Here is a 12,090-nt window from a genome sequence, read left to right as displayed (position 1 = left end):
AAATCGCTCGCACACATCAAGGACTCCTTTTGGATGACGTTTCGAGCTAACTAGCTCTTCGTCGAGCGATTTTTCATTTGTTTCACAACTAAATGAAATGCTATACTTTTTAATACGTGTAAAACTAAAATGGGATAAGATTTTAGTGATTCATCACTACACAAAATATAAATAATTTGGAGATTTGACCTGATATTCGTCTCACTACTGGGGGAATCAATTGCCTCCATGTAAAGACTTTTGTCTTATTTTTTGTTTATTTGTATTGCAGTTTTTGTTTGTTTTGAGATATTTGGTCCCTAATAATTAAACCTGATTTGAGATTATATATTTTGTTTTGATCTTTTGATAATATAATCCAATTCATTAACTTGGGAATTCTATTGTTCAAACAATATTCATCTCTGTGTTTATTTAGGCTACATTGTTCTCAGGTTGGCATCATACAGTGGTTCATTTCACAGACATACAATTTCAATCATTCTTAAACCAGTTTCCAAGTACCAGTTGATGTGAATGTGGAAGTGGGATAATAGCATATCTCAGACACACAGACACAGACACAGACACAGACACAGACACAGACACACAGACACACAGACACACACACACACACACACACACACACACACACACACACACACACACACACACGTTTTCTCAATTAAGCTTGTTTTCTCTCTTTTTTATTATTATACATCAGACCCTTGAGCTACTTCTGCTCTCACTCAGAATGTCAAAATATAAGCGATGTGATGTGTAGTTTTAGATATATTAACGTTTGGGCACAACTCATACGGTTCCGGTTGGTATATCCGGGTGTCCGACGGTGACGGTGTCGTGATGTCACGCTAAATCGTCCAACAGTATGTGTTCCATGTAGGCTACAGTGCAAAATAAAGCATGTAAAACCAATGAAAAAGACACACCCACCATTATCAATGTCTTCTTTCTGCTTTCTTGATATCGGCGTCCATCCATGACAATCGCCAACCAGTGCAGTTGTCCCATTAGAAACAATCCAAGATGTCCTCCATGGAAACAAAAACAATCTAACAATCTCCTATTGATTGCTTCTCACTTTTTGTAGTGACTAATTAGCCCTTTGCCTTAGCCACGTGACGAAAGAAACTCAATTGTGTTCCTGACAGCTCGCGCATGCCGCATACTAGTCACCTTGTTACTATTGCTTCCTCCTCTTGCTGCCATTTAGCAAAGAGTAGTTTCTCGAATTGTTAGTAGGCTACTTGTGCAAATTGCAATATTAACTACTGTTAACCGAATGTTTTGCGTCACTTAACTGATACTTTACTTTAGTTTACACTCATTCATTGTGGTTTTGCGGTACGAAGTGGTCCATGATTTGCATCTCCCGCGGTTCAAACAAACACACTACATGCGCACCTGTGCTACCGTGTTACGTGAGAGTGTGACGTAAAGTTTAAACCATCTCCAACATGTTACAACTCCCTTGTGGCGTAATACACCCAACTAAAAACTAACCATAAAGCAACCATTTGCACCCATTTACACACACACACACACACACACGCACACACACACGCACGCACGCACGCACACACACACACACACACACACACACACACACACACACACACACACACACACACACACACACACACACACACACACACAGCAACAGCAGCTACTGTAGTAGGCTATCATCAAAAGGTTTGATTGTGCAGTTTGATTATTTTGTTCTGATTGGACAGACTCCTTTTTGTCTTGTCAGCAACATCAAAGTAGGCTACTTTCCAGGCTCTTCCATCTGAAAGAACCTGGTTGAAACAGGGTATCTCCAAGAGTCTGCTATGTCAAGTGTTCTTGCAATTTTATTTTTCAACCAGCAGTGGGCAGTCTTGGATGAGGGGAAAGTGGTTCCACTGTCATCTCAAGACAGGCAGGCAGGGCCATCTTCAGGAAGTAGTAGGGTGAGCAGATCCCAGCAAACCTGTTTGTGTTTTTCCCCCAAGATGACATTCTCAAATGTCTTCTTTTATCCTGACCGACACAGTCCACAACCCAAAGATAGCCTTCCAAAGACATCAGAACGCTGGAACAAAAGAAAACGCTTTTCTTAAAGGTTTCTCTCTCTTCCTCTCTCTCAGTGGTTTGACGTTTGAAAACTAGAGGCAATCAGCATGTGGCTCGCCATCATCATCATCTCAAATGTGGGACATGGGAAGGCATGAAAATGATGCGCAGTCCCACACAAAGTGGGACAAATGGTGGTCACCCATCAGGAAGTGATGTCATCCCCAATCCTTCAAGGTCTTTGCTCTTCATAGAATTGTCTCCCTACTGCCTACACTGTAATGAAGTGTGTAAATGAAATGATCTGATTCATGCTGCACTTTCCAAGACACTGCAGTGTAGTTCATCATGGCCAGAAAATGAGTTGTTATTATCAGATTCCTACTGGGAAATGATCAGAACTAACAAACAAGTGAATCTATCACAAATTAGCCTACGCGTGCTATCATTCAGCCAAAAATTAAACACACAAGCTGCTCAGAGATACAATAGCATAATAAAGTTTATAAAACTGGAAGATAATAATACAATATTGAACCGTTGCAGCCATTTAAAACTTCATCATCGTCACTCTAAGCAGCAAATGCCAGCAAAGGCAATTGCTTTGATGGAAGAAACTATTGTGGTTAGGACATTTTATCAACAAGATTTACTTTAGCTGTAGGCCTTTATTCTAGTCTAAAGCATTCACAAGGACCTGACAAGGCAGTATCAGGCTTTAATTTCAGTACTTACTGTACAGTATTAGATATACAGTATTTTGCAAGCATAATCTCTAGCAAGCCAACAAGTCTTGTGTGAAGGTGCAGAGCTAAAGGCACCGCAGATAATTTAAGTTTTCATTATTATTATGATTAATAATAATAATATTATTATTATTATTACCCCCCCAGTCATCAAAACAAATGAGAAACAATCAAGTCTGAAGTAACTGGTGTCTATTATTATTCTATGCTGTAAATCAAGATATAATAAGAAAAGGCCATCAATATCCAAATGAAATCTGGAGCGGTTACAATACAAGATGGTCAGTAAAAATTGAATTAAAGCAAATGTGGAAGCTTTGGAATCCCACTGTAGAAGGAATGCAGAGAGCAGCTTTCACAAGGAAAACGTTACAGCTTATATCACACAAAGTTACCAGTCACCAGATGAATCCCGGTTTACAGTAAGCATATCTGGTAATAAACCAATCAGGAACACCTGCTACTAATTACAGGGTCTTTGTACTGTAGCACATCCAGCAAATCACCATATGGATGCATGTTCGGCAAGTTTCTGCATTAGAATTTCCACTGAGTCACAAAATCACGTCGATTCAATGAGACAGAAAGAGACAAAGCAATTAGCTTAACAGTCATTGGCCGAAGGGAGTCAGCCTCAGCTTTTTGTCCCGACCGGGTCCCGTCTCTGAGCCGGTCTGTCCAAGTTGGGGCTGAGGCCCCTGAGCCCTGCAGAGGGCCCGTGGGAAACCCCGTTCAGTGTCAGAGCTCCACTGTCTATGGGGCAGATGTAGTCAGCAGACTCATCGGGTTTCCTCTTCCTCAGGTGGCTGAACTGGGTGAAGCCCAGCTTCTTTGGCTGAAAACACAAATAAATCAAAACCATTAATGAATGGTTTGGTTGCATGCTGTAAGTATAGTCTTAACGCCAGACCCATGAGAGTTCTTACTCTGATACACTATGACCCCATTCAGACCTGGCATTTAAATGGCCCAGTTCTGATCTTTGGCGTTCTGATCTCAGTCAAGTACAGGTCTGAACGCACCCAATGCACATTGAGATCTGATTGCCTCAAGCCACCTTCGGAGGCCTGGGCCACATGTGGCTGGATTCCCATGTGTGTCTGAACAGCAATGTGACCTATGTTACTGCATCCTGCAGATCTCTCTCTCTCTCTCTCTCTCTCTCTCTCTCTCTCTCTCTCTCTCTCTCTCTCTCTCTCTCTCTCTCTCTCTATCATTTATGTAGTATGCGGAGCACAGCGATTCCATGTGATATTTGAGTCTGGGGAGAGACTATGCTGTAAGTACACCCACAGAACTCTCACTGACTGTTTACGCTTACCCTGACTTTGGCTGTGGTGGTGAGGGGGACGTGGCCTGTGGCGTTGCCGTACTCTCGCTTCTCCTGCGTGGCCTGAGTTCCCACCAGGGTGGAGAAGGCGCTGGCCAGGTGGCGGCGAAGCAGAGTCTTCTGAGGGGGGATGTTCAGCAGCAGGGCCAAGGTTTCTGCACTGAAACGAGGCTCCAGAATCTATGCGAAGGCACATTGACAGAGGCAGTGGGTCACCAGGCTCAGTAAGTGTGTATTGTGGACAACGTGATTGAACCTGGAGATAAAACACATTCTAAGGTCAGGGGTCACTTACAACCAGGCCTCCATGGACACCACTGCCGCGCAGATTAGGAGCGTACTCGGCGAGATCCACTGCTCTCAGCCACTCCATCACACGGTGGTTGGACCACTGCACCACCTCTGAGGGAGAGGGCTGTTTCTACAGAAAGTTAATTTAAACATAACATAATACAAAAAGAATAACCCATATAGACGACTCATCCAGCCCAACAACAATTCCTCTTCCCCTCCCTGCTCACCTCTTCGCCTGGCCTGCGTCGAAGACAGTGTGGGTTGAACTTGTTGGCGTGAAGGACATGGATGGCACATTTGATACTGAGGTGGTGGAGCTGGCTGGTCACCTTCAGAGTCAAGAGGTCATTCTGAATGAAGGGGGGGGGGGGGGGGGGAGAGGGTCAGTCAGCTTATTAAAGGAACCAAATGCTTTAAATGGTGTTGTCTGAAATCTAACACATTTGCAGGCCTTCGCTGCAGTAGCTGCTGTTACAGTACAAGATGCCCATGCAGGATAAAGTCTTACCACTGTGAGGTACTGGATCATCCGACCATCCACTCGGGACTCATGGAATTGGTCTTTATACTGAGGCAAACCAATATCATCCAACCAGCCTGGATGGGGTGGAAATCAGAGTCACTCCACTTAGTTTATTCCACTTTCAGAGTAAACAAACTGGTACAAATTTCACCAGATATTCATTCATTTTTATGTGTCCTTCCCAATCTTCCTATTTACACATTATTATTATGATTATGATTATTGTTGTTATCATAATAATAATAATTATTGTATTTATTTCTCATCTCAGGCGGTTTGCGTCACTTTTCTTTCTTTGGTGTGTGTGTGTGTGTGTGTGTGTGTGAGAGCTGAGCAGTTCTGGCCTGTGTTTGTGGTGCAGGCAAACTGTTCAAATGAGGAGAACATGCATTCTGAGAAGCAAAAGTCCACAGATGATATGTCGAGACAGACTTACGGGTGACCCAGATGTGGTCCAGCTCAGAAGACTTCTCTGTAACTTTCGTGGTGAAGGCCTGCAGAGCGAGCTGCAGCTTCTTCCTGTGCAGTGGGTTCTTCATACCCATCTCCTGAGGTCGGAAATTACAAGTTGAAATGTTTTGACATTTATTTTATTTTCCAACGTCCCCGTGGGTATTACTTCTCTCAGTCATTGATCATATAGCACAGAGTTTTACATTGAAGTGACTTTCGATGTGGTGTCAACTTATCCGTTTCATTTTCTGACCTTCTCAATGTCCTGAGGCGTGGCAGCCAGCAGTGTTTGTCCATTGTCAACCCATTGTCTGGTCAGATTGACATACTGGCCGAGGCCATAGTCCTCCAGCCAGCCACACACTTGCTCCTTGGACCACTGGCTGAACGGAGCCTTCATATCCCTAACAGAAAAAAGGCATACAACAGCTAATTTATTGATTGATTGATTACATTCATTTAAACATTTAATCTGTAAGAATATCGACAGCAGAATAGATCAAGAGTACAGTAAAAACTGAAATTCTCAGGGTGACACAAGCCCTAAAGTGCATTTCCATTATGGTTATTTAAGGAATGGTGGAGGGTTGGGATGAGCCATGCAAGATCAAACCAGATCGTTGCTTTTGTTAGTATGAAAAATCACGTTTCCTTTTAACACATACACAAACTGAATATTTAACGTGACATGTCCCTCAATAATACAACAATAATGTCCTGAAAACATCCTAATAGGAGTCAGTATTACAGGTGGTCAGGCAGAGATGCACCAAGTCTTACCGTGCAGAGCCATAAGACTCAGGGGTCCGGGTCAGTCTGGGCCCTGCTGTGGCACGCAAGCCCCCTCTTCTAAACTGACCTGGGTCGGGATCGACCCCCTGGAGCCCTCCAGACTGGGTTCTTCGAAGTCTGTATGGAAGAGGGCAAACGTTAGGGTTTAAAAGTGCTGGGACCTTTCAGAAGTCCTCAGAGTTCAAAAATACAAAGATACATTTACTACATTTTGTTTCATACACTTTCATCACTGGTACAAAAGTAATTATGCTAAACGAGCTCCTATAAAACAAAGGCATAATTCTCGCACACTCACTTTCCCCAGAGCTTCTTGAAGCTCCTGTTGTTCTTCAGGTATTCTGGTGAGCCCACAGCTCGCTGGCCAGACTGTGTACTTGTCCCAGAATGCACAGGGGAATGATCACTTGAAGTGCTGTCATCAACCTTCTCCATCTTTCCTTTTAAGAGGTTACAAAGACTACAGTCAGTGTCATACCACCGCATAATTAATATGATGTTGTTGAAGATGAATTTCATTTTTGTTTCATTGCATGTTATATGAAGAACAAAGACTGCTTTGTGTTTGAGAAAATGCAAAACAAGAAGCCTGAGTTGTTCTGGTGAGGAGATGATGTGAAGTTGGAATGGTAGAGAGGACGTTTTCAGTGTGGCCAGTTTTATTGGGAGAGCATGGAAACTGACAATGGAGAAGCTGTATTTGAATGTATGACTTTGATTTGTATTATTTGATTATTATTTGTATGGTTTTTGTTTGTTTGGCAGAACTCAATGTATCTGTGTGTTGTAAGCACCAAGGTGCATGGCACATGAATCAAATCTGTATTCAAATCAATCAATCAATCAATCAATCAATCCTAAGGCTTTGTTACATAACCTTGCCTGGGTTATAGTTAAGTTATAGTTAGGTTTAACACATCGCTGACTTCAAAAAGACATAATTAGTCATACTAATGATTTATGTAGACAAAACAGTTTTATAATCTTGACAAAAACATGTCAGCGATAGTATCTTTAAAAAGAATAAACTTGCTAAATTGTATCATATCCTGCATTTGTGGAAACATTATAAAGACAAAATCTTGATGCCTAAAGTAAAAAGCAGTGAAAATAATTGTTTGTGTGTGATCCCAAATAGAACATGAACTGAAGGGATAAGTAAGCACACATGTTGTGGTCGACCTTTTCACAGTACTCTATTCAGGAGGAGAAGCATATTATGTTGCAGACCATTGAGCTTGAGCAGATTTGACAATCTGTGATCTTGATGGTATCGGCGGCACAGCCTCCACTATACAGCGGAACCCAGTAGAATGAGATCAGGGCGGAGCTGCTGGGGTTAAACATGGTCAGTGGAGATGGGGTAGGGTGGGGCTGGGGTGATTGTGGTCAATCAGAGGCAGGGAGAGGGAGTGTTTTGTGAGAAAGCCTGGATCCCAGGATCCATCTGCTCAGTCAGGAGCCTCCTATGATCAAAGGTACACTGGTCTTCTGGTCAAAGGGGAGTGGTTTGCTGAAAATATGGACCTACTCCCTTTGCTCTGTGGGAATCACCAGCCACAAGACAAATATACTCGTACGGATGCCATAGAACGAAGAAAGCTAGGTCTATATAAGTGATCTATTACGTAATGTATACTCTCCAGCTGATCATACACATAACCATATCATAGTCTGATCCCATATTATTGGGTTTACTTTGGCTGGAGTCTCCGTCCTCGCTGCCATCTGGAGACCTGTGACTCTGAGAATCACTGCTGCTGTCTCTGTTTCCATTCTGCTCGACCAGAGATGAGTTCACAGGCAGCGTGTGACTTCTGGTATCAGCAGGATCGCTCTGGAAAAACAATACAGAGGCATGGCTCAGAAAAAGATATTCAGATTCACTTTTATTGCCATAGTAGGTCATCAGATTACATAGGAGGAATTTGACTTAGTGTAAGTATGGCGGTCACATCAATTAGTCAGAAGACAAGAACAATACAGAAAGACAATCACAAAAATCAAAGGTGCAGTCCAATATATCTTTAAACTGATGTATGGTGGGGCGTAGGTTCATGTCAGTTGTGCTCGTGGGATATCGGAGGGCGGTGGTAGAGGCCTTATTCGTGGGGCTTTCGAGCCTTGTTGATGAGGCCGTTGGCAGTTCGGAATATTTTATAAATGAACTTGATACGTATTTGAGTTTTATGTTTTTATAACATTATTTGAGGTAATTTATCTCAATCTTGGTCCTCGGGGCCCCGGATTACTGCTGGTTTTCTCATAATTAAGTGCATTCACCTGCCGTCTTTGGTGTAAATCAGTACTTGATTAGATGGCTAGAATGAAAACCAATAGGCTCTGGGCTTTCAAGACCAGGATTGAGAACCACAGAGGAACCGTACAATAGCATCCTGTAGGGGAAATTAAAAAGGGGAAAGAAAACATTTGTTTTAGCATACATTTATGGGAAATAAAAAATACCTTTTCTGAAGGTCCGTTTGGTAGGTCATTCATACTACTTGATAGAGTCTCTGGCTCTGTCCTGAGAAGATATAATCACAATCATCATAGTAAAATCCTACTTAGATTATATTACTACTGTCCGTTACATGGTAGAAGAGTGCCTCAGACAGTATACCTGCTGTCAGAGTCCTTCTTGTCCAATGAAAGAGACGTATGTTGGGAGGAAGAGCTGCTCGTGGAAACCTGGGATAGGTTAATAATACTGTTAGGGACATGATAACAACAACAATGGCTGCCAGAAATCATATTCATACAGTAGCTTAACAATAAACAGCCAATTCAACAGATCTCTCCAGATGATACAATATGAGGCCAGCATTGTACCCACCTCAGACTTTACATCCTCAGATTTGGCACTGACCGAGTCAGCATTCTTCATCATCACTTCTTCCTCGCTGCTGCTTGATGGAGTCCTGCCATTTGACAAGGAACGAACAGCAGGTGGAGCTAGAGTAACAAAGAAAAGAAGCCATTTTTGTCAACACTCAAGCAGGGGGCACACTTTTCTCTCAAGGGAGGAAGCGTGGTTGACTTTCAATTTGAACAATCAAAAGTTGCTAAGATCAAACAAATAGGCTACTACTCAGGATGAAGGCGTGGATAGGCGTTTTACCTTGCCTTGTGTTGTGACTGTGAGGGACCTCTCTGAATTGCCTGCACTGGTTCAGCAGCAGAGTGAGCTCCTCAATGCGGCGGTCCTGCGACACAAAGTGGTCGAGCTCAAAGTCAACAAAAGCCAATTAAGATGTTGATCTAAGGTTAGAGGAACACGCATATGGACTACGTGCTCCGCTATTACTGACCAATATGCTACATAAACATCCCTCCTTCTCCATGTGGACTTTACATCAAAGTATGAACAGGGAGGGGGCTTGACAGCGGCCCGGCTGGAGAGCTACGTTGTGGTCACCAGCTGCATGAGACTGTGTGTTTTTTGAAGTGGTGCCATGCCTGGTTTTGCCATGTTTTCTCTTAATGCCGCTCGGTCCAAAATTAGGCTTGGCAGATCGAGGACTTCTTAAGTGTGGCTTTGCCCGAAATGGCTTGGCTCAGCTGTGAGTGTGTGTGTGTGCGTGTGTGTGTGAGTGTGAGTGTGAGTGTGAGTGTGTGTGTGTGTGTGTGTGTGTGATGTGTGTGTGTGAGTGTGTGTGTGTGTGTGTGTGTGTGTGTGTGTGTGTGTGTGTGTGTGTGTGTGTGTGTGTGTGTGTGCGTGTGCCACATGTGAGTCCACGTCTGTGACTCTTTAAAGTTCCCAGATTCTCCGCGTAAGGGAAGAATACAAAAGCCCTCTGTACTATAAATGGTGGAAGGAGGGAGGGAGGGAGGGAGGGTGGTGCAACTGAGAAATGGGTACATCTAAAAACAGTTGCCATCCAAATAGCAGTGATGATAGCGGGACTATATGCCAGGCCAGTAAGAAACTACTTGTACACAAAATGGCATTATAATAAACAGATGACAACACACACTGTGCTCCATATAAGCGCTTCCAGCTGTGCTGAAATGAGAGAGAGCAGACTTGTTTTGAGTTTCCTGGTTACCTACCTTCTCATCATTGGCAGCTAACAGTGATTCCATTCCAGTCCTAAGCCTCTGCAGCTCCTGGTCTATAAAGAGAAACCCCATACTTATTCATCTTCATAATCATAGCTGCTATACTTGGTCATGTCAGATGAGGTATTAGTTTGTACCAACAGATACACACAGAGACAGGATTATGGTAAATGGACTGCATTTATTTAGCGCTTTTCTAGTCTACCTAGTTTACATCACATGCCTACATTCACCCATTCATACACCAATGGTGGCAATTGCTACCACGCAGGGTGCTGGCACCAGCATCGGGAGAAATCTGGGGTTCAGTATCTTGCCCAAGGACACTTTGACATGCAGACTGGAGGAGCCGGGGATCGAACCACCGACCTTCTGATTAGTGGACGACCTGCTCTAGCTCCTGAGCCACAGCCGGCCCCATTATGCAGCAAGAAAAGGGGAAAGCACGCTAGGTTTTTTATTTTTATTTATTTATTTATTTATTTATTTACCGGTACTGTATTTCACCGCTCATAAGCTTAAGCACGCATCTATCAGAACACGGACAGAATTACTAATGGATCGATTTCTGTTTGTTGCGCTGATTTGGAAGGCCTCTGATTTGCGGTGACGAACGCGTCGCGTCCAGGAAAAGTTCAACTGGGTTGAACTTTCTCTGTCAAAATGTACGGAAAATCTGACGGAGACGGATAATCAGCACTGGCCAGACAGACAAGCTCTCATTGAAAATGAATTAAAATAAACGGAGACAGACAGACACAACGGATCACTGTGGCCGTAGCCTTAGTCATGTACATTTTTCCCACAGTCAATCGGCTGTAACTTTATAACAGCACGCATACAGAGGGACTAGTAGCACATAGTGAGTTCCAGTAGCTGCATGTATATGACAGAGGAAAGGCAATGAATTTAGGAATTCTGGAAGATAATGAAGAAGAAAATGGAGACAATGTATCAATTCCAAAATCAGTTGGTTGGATTGCCAAAGCTGCCCTTGAGAGTAGACAGGATAATAACAAGACAGTAATGTATAAAGGGGCACAGTTGGTAAATGAAAGTAGACATTTTGGACTCATTTCCATTTTGCGTTAAGGCTTACATTTGATGTTTACCCTCCTCCTGTACATCTCCTCTATGAGTGAGAGAGAAGGTAAGGAGACAGAGAGACCTACCATGAGACATTAACAGCCAGGTAACACAGACTTTTCCCACAAGCTGTTACTGCAAGTTAACGAATGCAAAAGGGAGCAATAATGTCATCTATCAGGCTGTGGAAACTCAGTCTGAGCGAGAGGCGTGGGCAGGCTGGTAGAGGGTTTTGACGGCAGGTGTTCTGTTGCTTACCTCTGTCTGAGCTCTCGGTAGACAGAGACGATCTGGCCAGGAGCTGAGTGTGCAAGCTCTCGATCTCTACATTCTTGCTGAGCAGAAGCTGCTGCAGGCCACTGATCTCTGCCTGTGGGTGACACACGCAGTCAAGCATGTTACAAGCATGTTACAGACGGCACAACAATGTTGCACACGCACAAAGCCATTTTCAGACTAGGAGGCCAAATCTGATTTGTGAACTTTAGTGACCTATTAATGACTTTATCCAGATTGGTTTTATGAGTCTGGACGCTCCAAGTCTGATTTGTGTCACTTGTCCCAAACCACATGGAGGTAGTTTCCAATCTGCTTTTGACTGATGTGTCTTCAGTGCGGACGCGCAGATCCACCAAATCTGATTTGAACATCACTCGCAAATCGTCATCAAATGCTTCTGCGGAGGAAAGCCACGTCACCAAAGTACGTATTTACTGACGCCCACGTCGTTACCATAGCAACCCATGCAG

General features: G+C 43.4%; 1 protein-coding gene across 2 annotated transcripts in view; it reads right to left on the bottom strand.

Annotated features, from left to right (window-relative positions):
* Window positions 1–2,667: 2,667 nt before the first annotated feature.
* Window positions 2,668–12,090, bottom strand: part of ppfibp2a (PPFIA binding protein 2a) — a 27,142-nt gene continuing 17,719 nt past the window's right edge. For both annotated transcript variants that reach the window (XM_083650493.1, XM_083650494.1), the window contains 16 exons: window positions 11,600–11,711; window positions 10,247–10,308; window positions 9,315–9,399; window positions 9,030–9,148; window positions 8,817–8,884; window positions 8,660–8,720; window positions 7,892–8,030; window positions 6,492–6,633; window positions 6,182–6,310; window positions 5,655–5,805; window positions 5,385–5,496; window positions 4,934–5,022; window positions 4,653–4,775; window positions 4,427–4,552; window positions 4,123–4,311; window positions 2,668–3,636 (listed from right to left, as the gene is read on the bottom strand). In XM_083650493.1, the coding sequence (XP_083506619.1) occupies window positions 3,436–3,636; window positions 4,123–4,311; window positions 4,427–4,552; window positions 4,653–4,775; window positions 4,934–5,022; window positions 5,385–5,496; window positions 5,655–5,805; window positions 6,182–6,310; window positions 6,492–6,633; window positions 7,892–8,030; window positions 8,660–8,720; window positions 8,817–8,884; window positions 9,030–9,148; window positions 9,315–9,399; window positions 10,247–10,308; window positions 11,600–11,711 (1,908 nt within the window). In that variant the 3' untranslated portion in view covers window positions 2,668–3,435. The remainder of the gene's footprint in view (window positions 3,637–4,122; window positions 4,312–4,426; window positions 4,553–4,652; window positions 4,776–4,933; window positions 5,023–5,384; window positions 5,497–5,654; window positions 5,806–6,181; window positions 6,311–6,491; window positions 6,634–7,891; window positions 8,031–8,659; window positions 8,721–8,816; window positions 8,885–9,029; window positions 9,149–9,314; window positions 9,400–10,246; window positions 10,309–11,599; window positions 11,712–12,090) is intronic.

This window comes from Poromitra crassiceps, assembly GCF_964638095.1.
Source record: "Poromitra crassiceps genome assembly, chromosome: 14".
Classification (NCBI taxonomy): Eukaryota; Metazoa; Chordata; class Actinopteri; order Beryciformes; family Melamphaidae; genus Poromitra; species Poromitra crassiceps.
The sequence above is the reverse complement of the archived record's forward strand: the minus strand, read 5'-3'. Positions and strand labels throughout refer to the sequence as shown.